Source organism: Hypanus sabinus, chromosome 14, assembly GCF_030144855.1.
Source record: "Hypanus sabinus isolate sHypSab1 chromosome 14, sHypSab1.hap1, whole genome shotgun sequence".
NCBI lineage: Eukaryota > Metazoa > Chordata > Chondrichthyes > Myliobatiformes > Dasyatidae > Hypanus > Hypanus sabinus.
Genome location: NC_082719.1, coordinates 61,756,436 through 61,773,940, shown reverse-complemented (window position 1 = coordinate 61,773,940; position 17,505 = coordinate 61,756,436). Strand labels below are relative to the sequence as shown.

At 43.5% G+C, this 17,505-nt stretch overlaps 1 protein-coding gene across 1 annotated transcript in view; it reads right to left on the bottom strand.

Moving 5' to 3' along the window:
* The window catches only part of LOC132404483 (melatonin receptor type 1A-like), a 74,578-nt gene extending 58,906 nt beyond the window's left edge, over positions 1-15,672 (bottom strand). The window contains exon 1 of the mRNA XM_059988639.1: positions 15,489-15,672. Coding sequence (XP_059844622.1) covers positions 15,489-15,672 — 184 coding nt within the window. The remainder of the gene's footprint in view (positions 1-15,488) is intronic.
* Positions 15,673-17,505: the final 1,833 nt, after the last annotated feature.

The window sequence follows — 17,505 nt, the reverse complement described above, 5'->3', positions numbered from 1 at the left end:
AGTGAGATCAGTGGAAATAAATTTCAGAAGCAAAGTACAAAATATGTACAGTACTTTTTCTTTATTATTCAATCTGCACATCTGCCTGAGATTGAATGTCTGTTCATTATATATTTTCAAATCAGACTGATTGGGAAAAAATGTCTTGTCATGTATGGACACACACACACACACACACACACACCCTGAGCAACCGTGAACTGTTGCTTGAAAGACTGGGCAATTCCATGCAAGATAAATAAACTCTCAGTGCCCATCACAGGCTGGTGAATCTGTGGAATTCATTGCCACAGACAGCTGTGGAGACTAAGTCATTGGGTATATTTAAAATCAAAGTTGATAGGTTCTTGATTAGTAAGGGTGCTCAGATTATGAGAAGAGGCAGGAGAATGGGGTTGAGAGGGATAATAGATCAGCCAAGATGGAATGGCAGAGCAGACTCGATGGTCCGAAATCCTAATTCTGCTTCTATGTCTTATGGTCTATAAAATAGGATGATCACCTGGAATGTGCATGGGTAGTAATATTTTTGCTATGTTTTCTTCCCCAGATCTAGTTCATTCTAAAATTATATTGTTATATATTGTAAGCAAAATGCTTTGCTAAAAGAGATTTGTTGAGTAAGACCTGGCTGAGATGTATATCTGATACTTCCTGAATTGGTACTTAATAGATAAACAGATTGATCTGAAGGAAACTAGCTGAAAAAGTAACTTACAACTGCAAAAATCAAGGTGCCTTACTTTAAGGAGCTTTTAAAAGAAGTGTTAATCCATTAGAATGAATTATTTTAATCATAAACACAAGGAAATCTGCAGATGCTGGAAATCCAAAGGAAAACACATGAATTGTTGAAGGAACTCAGCAGGTCAGGCAATATCTATGAAAAAGAGTGCATTCGACTTTTCGGGCCGAGACCCTTCATCAGGCTGATATATGGTCTCGCCTTGAGGCATTGACTGTTCCCTCTTTTCCATACAGGTTGCCTGACCTGTTGAGTTCCCCCACATCATTTTAAAGTTCTGCAACACATCATACTTAATTTTGTGGATTTCAATGGGCACAGTAAGAAAACATGTACTAAACAGGAAAAATAAATTTCATGTTAGTTTTCATATCTGCAAGGTATTCTGAAGTGTTTTATAAATGGAGAAGTGCATTTTGATGTTGTAAAATAGAATGAAGAATCAAAATTTAATATAGCAATGACTCACAAACAACAAGGTGATAATAACCTGTTCTACTATTTACTTTTAATAATGTTGTTGGAGGGATAAATATTGGCTAGGGTGCTGAAGTGAACTCTCCCTGCTGTCTATTAAAATAGTGTTACGATTCTTTTACGTCTTCCTGAAAAACTGGATGGAGCCTTTGTTTAACAACTTTGCTAACTCATATCAACTCCCAATAGTCATAAGAATGATTGACATTAACCATATTGTGTTTGATATTAATACAGAATCTTAGAATAATAATCTAGAGATGTGGGTCTATATTCCATCACTGGATGTTGGGAGTTCATTAAATGTGAAATGCAGAACAAACACCTATATATTCTTATGGAGATAAAAATTAAGGAGATCTGGTGCCCTTATCCAGCAATGTGGGTGTTGCATTAATGTCCTGTGGCCCAGAAAATCACACAGTTCAAAGGAAATAGAAAAGGCAATAAATGCCAGCAATCAGTTTGTTACTAAGAAAACAGGAAAAGTACATGAAATATTCTTTGAAATTCTTTTCAATACCATCTGTCAAAGGAAGCAGAAAAGAAAAATGTGAACTGTTATATTTACATTTCAGTTTAACAGCTTACTTGATTATACTAACAATACTGATACCCTTTGGATGAATTTTGTTTTGTAAAATAAGTGGAATCAGAACTATTACGTTGATTGTCGATACAACATGTGTAAGAAAAAAGTCAAATTGCCCATGTTTTCAAATACAATATTCTATAAGCACAGCAAGATAATCTGGTAAATATTAAATGCATTAATTAATAGGATTTACATTTAGCAAACTTCTTTTGAAATGCCATTGACAGCATTATTAAAGAAAGTCTGCAAAGCAATCAAGAATCTGATAAGGTATTTTGACAACCCTGGATGCTTAAATATTAAGTCCTGACGAAGGGTCTTGGCCCGAAACGTCGACAGCGCTTCTCCCTATAGATGCTGCCTAGCCGGTTGTGTTCTACCAGCACTTTGTGTGTGTTGATGCTTATATTAATCTCTTTTTTTATGAATTCTTCCAAGGACAACATTGTATTTTGTATATTAAATTTGCTGTTAAACTACAATTACAGCATTGTCTTGAAGATACAAGAATTTTGAATAAAAGCCATAGAACTAAATTCAGTGAACTCACTTTGTTCGATTTCCTGGATACTTATCCTGAGACTTAATAGAAAGCCTCTTAAAATTATTCAGATGAAATTAATACTGCCTTTTGCCATCTGCAGATATTAAAAAATAGTCTCTTGCTGTGATGGAAATTCGCTTTCCAGGGCCTGAGAGGCTTATTGCTAACCTCAGCTTTCTGAATGACCTTTCCAAAGGGTCAGAATTGTTTGTGACAAAGTTAAACTTCTTGTCGTAAATAAGAATCAGTCTTCAGTACTAACGTAACTCTAAATTGTAAACAGAAATCTGTTTGAGGTTAAAAGGACACCTGGGCTAGCTGCTAAGAGATGCGGCTTACTGTGTCATATTAACATTCGTAAAACATTGGTTGAATGTCTGGAGGATAAAATGACAATTTAGCTCTTTCTGTTCTTGCTGCATGTGGGGTCTGTTAGTGGGTAATGTTTGTGAAGTGTCTGTACAAGGTAAACACAGTAGTGTAGCGATGTGCTACACACAGCGCTGAAATAACGACATGCAGTTGGTAAGTCATTTGGAGCCTAGTTTATTCAAACTTCGCAGCGCTGGCATTTAATCCCTAGCGTCCGCCCTCTCCGGGCGGAAATAACATCAGAGGTTCATTACCAAAGTCTCCCCCGTGTGCTGGCTATTTGTGAGCCAGTTCGCCTGCGCAGAAAGTGGGTCACCACATAAACCCCTCCCCCCCCACCCACAGAACCAGCGACACATCCCCCAATGTCCACAGTCTGGATCAGCCTCTGTATGGGAGGTCTGCCTCTGCACCACAGCGTCTGAAGCTCGACCAGCTGCGCCAAGTCCACATGGGCTGGTTTGAGTTGGTCCACCGTGAAAACCTCCTCTCCCCCCCCAATGTCCAGAACGTACATGGACCCGTTGTTGTTGATCACCTTGAATGGCCCCTCGTACGGCCACTGTAGCGGTGCCCGGTGTCCGTACAAACCCAAACTTACAGTCCTGCAGGTCTTTGGGTACATGGGTCGGGGTCCGTCTGTGCTGTGAAGTTGGTACGGGGGCCAGGTTGCCGAGCCTTTCACATAGCCTGTCCAGGACTGCTGCGGGTTCTTCCTCTTTCCCCCTTGGGGCTGGTATGAACTCTCCCAGGACAGCCGGGGTGCACCGTACACCAACTCGGCTGACGAGGCGTGTAGATCCTCTTTGGGCGCTGTGCGGATTCCAAGCAGGACCCAGGGAAGCTCGTCCACCCAGTTAGGTCCTCTCAGGCAGGCTATGAGAACCGACTTCAAGTGATGGTGGAAGCATTCCACTAGTCTGTTCGACTCTGGGTGGTAGGCAGTAGTGTGGTGTAGCTGCATTCCCAACAGGCTGGCCACAGCCAACCACAGGCTGGAGGTGAACAGGGTGCCTCTGTCGGAGGTAATGTGGGCCGGTACCCCAGGTTGTGATCAGTGCTCGGGCGCATGAATCGGATGATGTGTCAGTGAGCATCTGGCCACCTTGTGAACCGGTCTACCATAGTTAGGAGGTACCGCGCTCCTCAGGACACCGGTAGGGGACCCACGATATCCACATGAATGTGGTCGAACCTCCATTGGGTGGGTTCGAACTGCTGTGGCGGGGCTTTAGTGTGCCGCTGCGCCTTGGCTGTTTGGCACTGCTTGCGCATTCTGGCCCATTCACTGACCTGCTTGCGAAGTCCGTGCCACGCGAACTTGCTGGAGACTAGCCAGACGGTTGTCCTGATAGAAGGGTGCGCCAAACCATGTATGGAGTTGAAAACTCACCGCCCCCAGGCTGCTGGAACGATGGGGCGAGGTTGGCCGGTAGCCACGTTGCACAGGAGGGTCCTCTCAACTGGGCCTACGAGAAAGTCCTGCAGCTGCAAACCCGAGACTGTGGTCCTGCAGCTGGGCATCTCGTCGTCTGCCTGCTGCACCTCCACCAGTGCTGCATAGTCCACCCCCAGGGACAGGGCCTGGACAGCTGGTCTGGAGAATGCGTCCGCCACAACATTGACTTTACCCAAGACATACTGGATGTCCGTCATGTACTCCGAGATGTAGGACAGATGTCGCTGCTGGCGAGCCGACCAGGGATTGGACACCTTCGTGAACGCAATGGTCAACGGTTTGTGGTCCGTGAACGTGGTGAACAGCCTGCCTTCTAAGAAGTACCTGAAATGCCGGATTGCCAGATACAGTGCCAACAGCTCCCGGTCGAAGGCACTGTACTTGAGTTCAGGTGGTCGTAGGTGCTTGCTGAAGAATGCCAAGGTTGCCAGCGCCTCTCGATGAGCTGCTCCAGCACCCCACCGACTGCTGTGTCAGATGCGTCCACCGTGAGGGCGGTCGGAACGTCCGTTCCGGGGTGCACCAGCATCGCGGCATCTGCCAAGGCTTCCTTGGCTTTAACGAAAGCGGACATGGCCTCCTCGTCCCAAGTAATGTCCTTCCCTTTACCCGACATCAGGGTGTACGAAGGGCACATGATACGAGCTGCTGAGGGGAGGAAACGGTGGTAGAAGTTCACCATACCAACGAACTCCTGCAGGCCTCTGACCGTGTTGGGCCGGGCAATGTGACAGATCACATCTACCTTGGCGGGCAGAGGCATTGCCCTGTCTTTGGTAATCCTGTGGCCCAGGAAGTCGATGGTATCGAGACTGAACTGGCATTTGGCCAGGTTGATCATGAAGCCAAAATCACTCAGGCGGGAGTAGAACTGGCGGAGGTGGGACAGATGCTCCTGATGACTGCTGCTGGCTATAAGGATGTCGTCCAAATAGATGAACTCGAAGTCCAGGTCGCGTCCCACCACGTCCATTAGCCGCTGGAACGTCTGTGCGGCATTCTTCAGGCCGAACGGCATTCAGAGGAACTCGAACAGGCCGAATGGGGTGATGAGTGCTGTTTTGGGAATGTCTTCAGGGTGCACCGGGATTTGATAGTATCCCCAGACGAGGTCTACTTTGAAAAAGATTCTTGCCCCGTGCAGGTTTGCTGCAAAGTCCTGTATGTGTGGCAAGGGATAGCAGTCTGGAATCGTAGCCTCGTTCAGTCTACGGTAGTCGCCACATGGTCTCCAACCCCCGGCTGCTTTGGGCACCATGTGCAGGGGGGAGGCCCATGGGCTGTTGGACCTCCGTATGATCCCCAATTCCTCCATCCTCTTGAACTCCTCCTTCGCCAGGCGGAGCTTTTCCAGGGGGCGCCTTCGTGTGCGGGCGTGGAGGGGTTATCCCTGGGTCGGAATGTGGTGCTGTACCCCGTGTCTAGGCATGGCTGCTGTGAACTGCGGTGCCAGATTCGATGGAAAGTCCGCCAGGATTCTGGTGAATTCATTGTCCAACAGTGTGATGGAGTCCAGGTGTGGGGCCGGCAACTTGGCTTCACCCAGAGAGAACATCTGGAAAGTCTCGGCATGTACCAGTCTTTTCCCTTGCAAGTCGACCAGCAGGCTGTGAGCTCGCAAGAAGTCTGCCCCCAGGAGTGGTTGGGCCACGGCGGCCAGTGTGAAGTCCCACGTGAACCAGCCGGCGCCAAACTGCAGCTGCACTGTGCGGGTGCTGTAGGTCTGTATCGTGCTGCTGTTTGCGGCCCTCAGGATGGGTCCTGGCTTCCTGTTGCGGGTGTCGTACCCCGTCAGGGGCAAGATGCTGATCTCCGCTCCGGTGTCGACCAAGAAGCGGCGTCCCGACTGTTTTTCCCAGATGCACAAGAGGATATCCTGGTGGCCAGCCGCCATTGTCATTAGCGGCAGTTGGCCCTTGCAGGGCGGGTGACAATGGCAGGCTTTTGTGCCCCACCGCTGGTGGTAGAAACACCACTGTTCACTGGCCTCCTCACTCCTGCCCCTGTTTTGTGTGCGCCCCCCGCCGGGCCTGGTCTGGTCTGCTGTTGGGCGCGTGGCTTGGTAATCTGATCGACGGATGCCACACTCTCCCTCTTGGCTTTCCACAGCACGTCTGCCCAGGCCACCACCTTCCGGGGGTCACTGAAATCTGCATCGGCCAGCAGCAGATGTATGTCCTCGGGCAGTCGCTCTAGGAACGCTTGCTCGAACATAAGGCAGGGCTTGTGTCCGTCAGCCAGGGACAGCATCTCGTTCATCAATGCTGACGGCAGTCTGTCTCCCAAACCGTCCAGGTGAAGCAGGCGGGCACCCCACTCACGCCGTGAGAGGCCAAAGGTCCCAATGAGCAGGGCTTTGAATGCTTCATATTTGCCTTCTTCCAGGGGCAACTGTATGAAATCTGCAACCTGGGCGACCGTCTCCTGGTCAAGGGCGCTCACCACATGGTAATAACACGTGGAATCAGAGGATATCTGCCGAATCTGGAACTGGGCTTCTGCTTGGCTAAACCACACGCGTGGTCGCAGCGTCCAGAAAGTCGGCAGTTTTAGCGAAACTGCGTGAACAGATGAAGAGTCAGTCATCTTTGGTTCAAATCCCATTTGGACCGTCGGGGTCACCAATGTAGCGATGTGCTACACACAGCGCTGAAATAACGACACGCAGTCGGTAAGTCGTTTCGAGACTAGTTTACTCAAACTTTGCGGGACTGGCATTTAATCCCTAGCACCCACCCTCTCTGGGTGGAAGTGACATCAGAGGTGCATTACCAAAGTCTCTCCCCACATGCTGGCTATCTGTGAGCCAGTTCGCCTGCGCAGAAAGTGGGTCGCCACAGTAGGTCCATTATTGTCCATCTGTAAATAACTGTCTGTTGGTCACTTTGAGAGCTGGGTTAATGGATTCTTTCTTAGTGTCTGCATTTGAACTTATTTTTTATGTGTGTAGATGTTAATGTCCTTTTATAAGTGCAAAGCAATGCTGTGTTCTGGCGGACAATGTGTAATTGATTCATGAGGGTATGCTGAACACTGTCTTAATGGACATGGGATGTATTTGAAAAAGTACAGGCTGTATTGGGACAAAAGATCAAAGTGTTTGCCTGTTCCATGGGTGCTCTGTGCTTGACAAACTTGTATTTATTAGGGTGCCTTTCCTGGTTTCACCTGCCTTCAACCAACAAAAGACACACTTGTGGTTTCACAGTGAGTCAGAATTCTGAGTCCCCCCAACAACAGCGACAATCAAACGGTGACTAAGAATCGTGAGTTTTGAAATCTTTGTGACTTGCTATGTGAGTGGTTTATTATTTTACAGATGTGAGCTTCCTACGGTAGATTAGTATTAATATGAATATTTGCATTGATACAAAATGTGTTTTTGATCTTGCAAAGGATCACATTCATTTATAAAGTTTTATCATTTAATTATGTGAAAAGTACAAAATTACAGGAAGCTGCTCTACAGGCAGATTTACAGATATTTTTATCCTTGCTTATTTGAAATCTCATCTGTCTAGCCTGTTGCTGGGCAGATGACAATTATAGTGATAGCTGAAATTGGAGCTCATTCACCAAAAGGTGAAGATACATAATTAAAATTCTCTCCCTCACTTTGAAACAATCATTCATAATAGTAGATGCTATCCAATTTGGAAAACAAATGAAAACATCCTTTTTCACTAATCCATCTTAAAGAGGGGACACTTAGTTCAAATAATCAAGAAATACTATCACAAAGAAAGATCATTTCAAAACAGGATACGGAGTGCATTGAGGTGTTTTTTATTGTGATATAATACAAAGAAAGCTTCTTAGAAGCTGGAGAGGTCTAAAGTTCAGGGTAAATTTATCATCCAAGTACATATATGTCACTATAATCAACCCTCAGATTCATTTTCTTGCAGGCATACTTAATAAGTCCTGGATAGAATAATAACCATAACAGAATCAGTGAAAAATCACACCATCTTGGGAGTTCTACAAGCTTGCAAAAGAAAACAAACTGTGCGAGTACAAAAAGAAAGAAACAATAATAATAAATAAATAAGCAATAAATATTGAGAACATGAAATGAGAAGTTCTTGAATGTGAGTCAGTAGGTTGTGGAAACATTGCAATGATGGAGCAAGTGATGTAGAGTGACATTATCCCCTTTGGATCAAGATTCTGATTGTTGAGTGGCAGGTAATACCTGGTGGTGTAAGTCCTGAGGCTCCTGTACCTTCTTCCTATTGGCAGCAGTGAGAAGAGAGCGTGTCCTGGATAATGGGTGTCCCTGATGATGGATGCTACTTTCCTGCGACAATACTTTACGTAGATGTTATGGCACCACTCAGCCAGATTTTCAATCTCCTTTCTATATGCTGATTCATCACCACCTTTGATTTGGCCCATGACAGTAGCATTGTCAGCAAGCTGGAATATGGCACTGGAGCTGTGCTTGCCCACACAGTCACTAGTGTAAAGTGAGTAGAGCAGGGGACTAAGCACACAGCCTTGTGGTACATCTGTGCTGATGAAGACCATGGAGGAGATGTTGTTGTAAATCCAAATGGACTGGGGTCTACAAGTGAGGAAATTGAGGATCCAATTGCAGAAGGATATATAGACACAAAAGGTCTTGAAGTTTATTGATCAGTTTTAAGGGGATGATGGTATTGAATGGCAAGTTGTGTTCAGTAAAGAGGATCCTAGTGTATGCATCTTTGTGACCCAGGTCTTCCAGGACTGAATGATGAGCCAATGAGATGACATCTGTTGTGGACCTGTTGCTCCGGTAGGCAAATTGGAGCAAGTGCAAGTTGCTCCTTGGGTAGGAGTGGTATGTTTCATCACCAACCTCTCAAAATGCTTTATCACTGTGGATGTAAGTGCTACTGGTCATTGAAGAAAGTTACTAAGTTCTTCTTCGGCATCAGTATAATTGGAGCCTACTTGAAGCGGCTGGGTACCTCAGACTGATGAAGCATGAGGTTAAAGATCTTAGTGAACACTCTAGCAGGGGTCTTCAATACTTGGCCAAAAACCCTGTGGGCTCACCCTCCTCCTGTAGGCTGCTCGCACGTTGGTCTCAGAGACTGAAATCACAGGAACATCAGAGGGTGCGGGAGTTTTCGTGACGGTTCCTCCATATTTTGATGGTCAAAGCGAGCATAGAAGGCATTCAGCTCATCTGGAAGTGAAGCCCTGTTGTTGCCCATGTCACTTGATTTTACTGCATAAGAAGTGATAATATTCAAGCCCAGCCACAACTGTTGACCATCATTCACTGATTCAAGTTCAGTTGTGGAATTGCCACTTCACCCATGACAGGACTTTCTGAAGACTGAACCTGGATCTCTTGTAACTTTAACACCTCTGATTGTGGATCTCATGGTTCATCCAGGGCTTCAGTTTGGGGAAGACTGAATGATTTTGTGAGACACACTCAACTACAACTGTTTTAACGTTACATGACAACCATGGTGCATTCATATAGATTCACAGAGGAGTCCTTGAACACGGCCCAGCCCACCAACTTGAAGCAATCCCATAGCTGCTCATCGGCCTCCCATTACCACACCTTTGTTGTCCTAATTTCTAGCACTTTGCTTTTTAGCCTCTGCCTGTATGCAGATAGAAGGACCGCCAAGTGATCAGGTCCATGTATCAGAAAGTTGCTTGAACTTCTGTTCTTTCATCATGGGATGCATTGTTTTTTTTTTGGCTTCACTGTATCTTCCACATAGACTTCAGAATTCCCTACTTTGCTGGGCTTATTGTGTATGGTCATGCACTTTGGTGGAAGAAATAAATGAGCAGACTATTTTTTAGATGGGGAGAGAATTAAAAATGCAAAGATGCAAGGGGACTTGGCACTCCTTGCGAAGGATACCCTAAAGGTTAACCTCCAGGTTGAGTCAGTGGTGAAAAAGGCAAATGCAATGTTGGTATTCATTTCTAGAGGTATAGAGTATAAGAGCAGGGATGTGATATTGAGGCTTATAAGGCACTCATGAGACCACACTTGGAGTTTTGTGTACAGTTTTGGGCTCCTTATTTCAGAAAGGATATACTGACATTGGAGAGGGTTCAGAGAAGATTCACAAAAATGATTCCTGGAGTGAAAGGGTTATCATATGAGGAACGTCTGACAACTCTTGGGCTGTATTCTCTGGAGCTCAAGAGAATGAGGGGGGATCTCATAGAAACGTTCTGAATGTTAAAAGGCCTGAACAGATTAGATATGACAGTTATTTCCCATGGTAGGGGTTTCTAGGCCAAGAAGGCACAACGTCAGGATTAAAGGATGTCCGTTTAGAACTGAGATGTGGAGAAATTACTTTAGTCAGAAGGTGATAAATCTGTGGAATTTGTTGCCACAACTGGTTGTGGAGGCCAAATCATTGGGTGTACTTAAGGCAGAGATAGATAGGTTCTTGATGAGCCAGGGCACCAAAGGGTGTGGGGTGAAGGCAGGGGAGTGGGGATGACTGGAAGAATTGGAACAGCCCATGATTGAATGGCAGAGCAGACTCGATGGGCTAAATTGCTCACTTCTGCTCCTATATTTTATGGTCTTATGGTCTATTCTTCCAGTCATTGTTCTTTGCCACATTACTTTGAAGGTGTTTGAACCCTGAGAGGTGATTTATGTGAAGCTTTCAAACTGATGAACTGAATACAACAGTTATGGGTGGTTATCCAATTACAAAGGATATGATACTTGTATTCTAATTCAGAATCAGAATCAGGTTTAATATCACCAGCATGCTACATCTTGTGAAATGTGATATCTTAGCAGCAGCAGTACAATGCACTACAGGATAAACATAGAAAAAATAAATAAATGCATTATAGTAAGTATGTATTTGTATAATAAATAGTTAAAAATAGAAGTGAAAAAGCAGAATAAAAAAAAGTGAGGTAGTGTTCACGGGTTCAAAGTCCATTTAGAAATCAGATGGCAGAGAGGAAGAAGCTGCTCCTGAATCACTGAGTGTGTGCCCCCAGGCTTCTGTACCTCCTATCTGATGGTAGCAATGAGAAGAGGGCATCTCCTAGGTGATGGGAGTCCTTAATAGTGGACACCACCTTTCTAAGGCATTGCTCCCTTGAAGATGTCTTGGATATTATGGAGAATAGCACCCATGGTGGAGCTGACTAAGTTTACAACTTTCTGTTGCTTCTTTTGATCCTGTGCAGTCGCCTCCCAACACTCTCCCCACTGCCACTTAATAAAGTAGCCACTGAGTGAGGTAGTGAAATAGTATAATTGCATCTCTTTCAATTAAAGATTCTAATCAGATAGATTATTTCCTTGATTGTTCCCCAGTACTGTAACATTCTCCTTAATCTACAATGCCTTTCACACTGCGTACTCCCTTTCTCAACCCTCCCTGGACAAATTGCATCCATTACTATTTTATATAACTTGTCATCCCCATTTTTAGCTGGTTGCTATTATTACACCTTCTTAATACCATTTGGTCAATTCCATTTGCAGCTTACCAACCTAGTTTAGTATGCTTCCCACATTTACCTGCATGCACAGTAAGCACACCCTATACTGCCTTGTACTCTTTACTCAGTTCAGCCCTATCCAAAAACTTCCTGCTTTGTCTTTGGGTGTTAGTTATCTCTCCTGATGATTGTTTGCAGTATTTTTCTCCTTTTCAGTTCTACTTTCTTCTGTCCATTTCCCTGGCAAATTTGCCTAAATCTCCCTCCTTTGCACTACAAGCCTCACCCTCAACAACTCTATTTCTAAAATCACTGGTGCTTGGCACAATGAGTAATCTGGATATTGCTATGTTTGAGATGCTGATTTTTTAATCATTTTCATAATTCCATAAAATCTACTTGCAGGGTAGGTTTCGTTATCTACTCTTGTCATTTGTGGTGATGTAGACCATGATTTTTGGCTGCTCATCCTTCCTCCACTGCCCACCAAAGATTTTCCCTAATGACTCTGTGATATCCTTAACCATGTTACCAGGCAAGGAACATAACAAAGTTTAAAGTTCCCATTTCAAAGTAAATTTATTACCAAAGTGCATAAATGTCACCATATACTAACCTGAGATTCATTTTTTACATACTATCCCAGTAAGTACAAAGAAACAGAATAAAATCAATGAAAAACCATATGCAACTAGATGGACAAATGACCAATGTGGAATAGACAACAAACTAAGAAAATGTAAAGATAATAAAAAACAAACAAAATAATAATAACAAATAAACAGCAATAAATATCAAGGACATGAAATGGAGAGTTCTTGAAAGTAAGTTCTTAGGTTGTGGGATTGGCGCAATGTTAACATGATTGAATTTATCCCCTCTGGTTCAAGAGCCTTATGGTTGAAGCATAATAGCCATGCCAGGATTATTTCTGCAGCCACAGAAACACTTATGTGTTCCATTTACTATACTACCCTCTGTATCCATCAATCTCTTGACCCTTTTCTCTTCCATTCATGCCAAGGATTTAATATATGATGCCCTCAGAAGTCTCCAGGAGTACCGGCCCGTCCTTTCTTTTTTAATCTTTCTGGGGATTAACCGTTATTTCTCCATCTGCATTCACTTGAGCTGTGGCAGGAATATCTCTTATAAAGCTCCATCTATGAAAGATTCTGCATCAAAGGTAAACAGTGCTAATGTCACCTGGCATCTAAACTCCTCTAGGTGCTTAAACTTGTCCAGAACACAGAATGCTTTCAAAGTCAAGGCAGGCATTCCCCTGATATGATATGCTCTGCTACACCTCTGATTACTGGATGAGCTCAAGCAGGATATAGAATATACTTCAAATAATAATATTGGTCGTTTACTTAGTTCTTTTCCATGCCTTCATGAACTTTTCAATCTCCTGGGTCTCTGATTAAATCTTACACTTGTTTCTCATCATTCTTTCAAATTCATGAAGAGTTTTCAAAGCTCCTTTCAAATGCACATTATATTAAACATTAATGTCCAATCTATGGATAGTTATTCCTTGCATTAACAAAAAAATGTATCTCATTTTTATTGTATACTTTGAAGTACCCATAGGAAAATTAAAATGAAATCTATATTCATAGCTTGCTCAAATATATCTGTGAATTTAATTATCAATTAATTGCCTTTACTATAACTTTAAAGGAAATATTAATTTTTTAAAAAAATTGCCTTTTTCTTTACAGTATTAACGTTTGACATTTTAACTGCACTTCCAAAGCCTGTGAATATTTCTCTTTCATAAGTTGCTTAGAGAACTCTATGGTAAGCCACGTTCTTGAGTTAATTGGTTTGGTTTAGCAGTGAATTTGGAAAATTCATCAGACATTTTTATTACAAATATATTAAATTAGAAGAATTCTAATTCTTAAAATTAGATCGTTCTGGGGATGTTTAATAACTTCCTGACATCATACTTTGCCCATCAAGATATTCATACTACTCAGAGGGAAGAATTGTGAAATGATGCTCACATACTGTATTTGGAAATGCCTTCAAGAAGCTTACGGATTCATCTTGGTCAAGCTTAGACTCTTCTGACATCCTTCATTTGATTACCCTTTTTACTGGATAATTTGCAGAAATAAATCCCCATCCCTTCAAACGAATAATTGTATAAAAATTGAAGTGTCAGGGCTAATCCAGATGTATTTCATGTCCTTATATTGTACAGCTTAATATCTTAGAGGTACTTGTTTACTAATTGTACCAAAAATTGAATTAAAGACAGCATTGGGTGCAGACTACAGCATTTACAAGAAACGGTCGGCTGAAATAAGCCAGAGGCAGTGCTCCTTAACAGCAGTATTGTTTTTACCGATGAATTCTTTACAAACTTCACTAAGGATTAGCATCACCACAGGGAAGAATTTTATTCAAGAAATATTTATAGCTGCACTGAAAAAGTAAAAATAGTACCATCAACATTCATTATCTGTGAATAAAAACGGAACAGTTATAGATGTGGATAAACCCGCAAAAACTTTGCAAGGCTGCGGGAAGACACGCTGCTTGTGATGCTCCCTGAGCAAACTGTGGATCCGGGGAGAACGGCTCATTAAACTTTTCTGCCGTAGGATTCCGAAATATGTGCGCTAATTTTCTTTAAATTTCCCACAAATTGTTCTAATGAAAACGATAACACGGTGAGAGAAATATATTAGTATCGCTTCCAACCGGATCCAAAGCTGACTGTGCACTCTAACAGTTTTTTCTCTTTAGGAAGTGCAGGAGATATAAGGGCAGCAGAACATCACTCATACCATCCCGAACATCTCACTCTCAAACTCGTCCTTGATGCTAGCATGGGCATTAACACAACCCTCTACTATTGATACCTTCTTCCTGTTCCATCAATGCAAACACTTCTGTCATGGGATTAACTGAAATCAACTGTTCTCGTCAGCATCAACAGGTGTTTCATTCACCTGGAGCCGAACCGCGGCACTACACACCACGTCCGGTGTACTGTTGTGTGCTTAACACGGTGAAACGACAGGTCTCATTCATCATTTATCAGGCAGTGCTAAAAGTCTGCGCTACTATGCCTTGACTGACTGGGGTGTAAAGGTGCAAAGTCAGGCTCAGCTGCAACCTCAACTTTAAGATCAATCTAATCGCCTCTAAAAAAAAAGGGGGGGGGGATATTATGGAGAAGGGAGCAACTCCAGGGCTGCCATCTAATGCAATCACTACCCTAACCTTTCTATTTCACTCTCACAGATAGATAGTTAGATGGAAAGATAGATAAATAGATAGAAAGAGAGCGAGGGAGGGAGTGGTTCAATAGCCCCTCACACAGGAAGTTTGGAATGAAAGGGTCACTTTAAAAACGGACGACATCTGAAATATCCCGCTCGAAAACATGGTGGAAATCGACTCTCATAACTTTCAAGAGGATAAGGAGGGGAGGGGAGAATTCCAGAGAATTGGTGGTACCGGCACCAGTTGCTTCTTTCTGTGCATGTTTCCCTGATATCTGAGTGGGTCAGCGGGATAATCCTTCCTATGCCGTTTCACTGCATGTTTCCCTGATGTCGGAATGGGTCAGCGGGATGATCCGCTCACCAAGCTGTTACATCAGTTGGCTGCTACCATTTCTGTAATGGTCTGTGGTATTTCAATGTATAAAACACTGCTTCCGTTCCCAGTACCTGGGGACACGCGCACTTCAAGCATCAACCCCAACTATCTACACCCACTTCCCCGTCCAAAAAAGCCTGCACAGTTTTGATCAAACAACATACGGGGCTCTTTTAAAATAGAAATTAAAACTTAAAATAGAAAACGCATTAATAACTTTCGGACTCACCGGCGTTCCTCAGTTTTTTGTTCCTGTAAACTGACAAAATGACGAGTAGGTTCCCCAAGATATCAATCACGATGGTAAATATGAGCAGTCCGGCTAGAGTGTTCGCCACCCAGGCAGGGCGATCGAAATTGAACGCATCGGGTCCCGAGCCAGAACTGTTAAAACGGCTTATGTTCCGATTCATTTTGGTTGGATTCTGACTTGGCACGACGATTTCAGATTCTAGGAGGAAAATGATCAACCATGCAATCTGAAGCCTGTCCGGCTCAGATTCACAATTGGTCACCAGCACTGAAATTGATCAAGGTAACCTCCATCTGTTTCTATTATGATTCATCTTCACATTTTTTCATTGAAAAACTAGAGCTATCTAACTTTTTTTGTGGAAGTGTCTAATCTTTAAGACGCTGGACTTTTATATCACTCGGTCTCCCCATTACAATGTTAGTTAGTGGAATTTCGCGTTTGCTGCCCGCTCTGTCATCCCGTGACGCGTTCTTGCGGCGAGGCGGTGTGGAAGGCCGCCTCTTGGTGGTGGAGGGAAGGAGCAGCTTCGATTTATGGTCACATTGCACGATTCACAGATCACAGCCCGGCGCTTCCCCAGCCTGCAGCCTTCGTTATTCATTCATTTCACTTGCTGTTCATTCATACATGTACATACATATAAAAATGCCTTTGTTCCATTGCCACTCATTTAATCTTTTCATTCATCTCTGCCGATTTATCGAGGCAATAATATAACACAAACACAAGAAATTCCGAAGAAATCTTGAGCAACACAAAAAATATCGGAGGGACATCAGCAAGTCAAACAACATCTCTCTGGACGCTTTAGATAAGGTTCTAACATCAGAGGTGCAGGGGGACTTAGGAGTCCTTGTGCAAGACTCCCAGAAGTTTAATTTACAGGTTGAGTCTGTGGGCAAAAAAAGAGCAAATGCAATGTTGCCATTTATTTCAAGGGGAATAGAATATAAAAGCAAAGAGATAATGCTGAGCCTTGAGAAGACACTAGTCAGGCCACACTGGGCGAATTGTCAACAGTTTTGGGCTCTATATCTCGGAAAGGATGTATTGTCATTGGAGAGAGTCCAGAGGAGGTTCACGAGGATGATTCTGGGAATGAAGGGGTTAACATATGAGGAACGTTTGACGGCCTTGGGCCTTTACTCTCTAGAATTCAGAAGAATACGTGGGGATCTCATTGAAACACACCGAATATTGAAAGGACTAGACAGGGTGGATGTGAAGAGTATGTTTCCTTTGGTGAAGGTATCCAGAACTAGAGGCACAGCCTCAAAATTGAAGGGCAAACTTTTAGAGCAGAGATGAGGAAGATTTTGTTTTGGCCAGAGAGCAGTGAATCTGTTCAATGCTCTGCCACAGACTGCGGTAGAGGCCAGGTCCATGAATATATCTAAAGCGGAAATTGATCGTTTCCTGATCAGTCAGGGCATCAAAGGATATGGTGAGAACGTAGGTGTATGGGGTTGAGTGTGATCCGGAATTGCCGTGATGGAATGGAGGAGCAGACTTGATGGGCTGAATGGCCTAATTCTGATCCAATGTCTTATGATCTGGTGGTCTTCATCGGGACCTTTCGTATTAATTTAGTTTATTTGACTATTCATTCGGATCTGCACTAATTTTGAACAAGTCATTTCATGCAGATTTATTTTGGTAAAGATCCTATTTTAACTGGAGTCACTGAATCATAAAATAAAGATACCAAATAAACAGTTTGTTTCCCCCCAGGAAATCCAGATAAAAGCTTTCTTTGAAACTATTGTGCGGGAGATTTGTGTACAAGTTGCTTGGTTAAGTCTTATGTTCAATTTGTATGATTCTTAAGTTCTTCTTTATCTGTCCATGTACACATCTTCCCCCAACCCCCCCCCCCCACGCACACACACATACACACTTAATAAATGGGCTATGTCCTTGCAGCAATGCGCAGCAGCAGATAGAGTGAATCATCGACCTTCGCAGAGGATACTAGCTGCGGTAGTGGTGA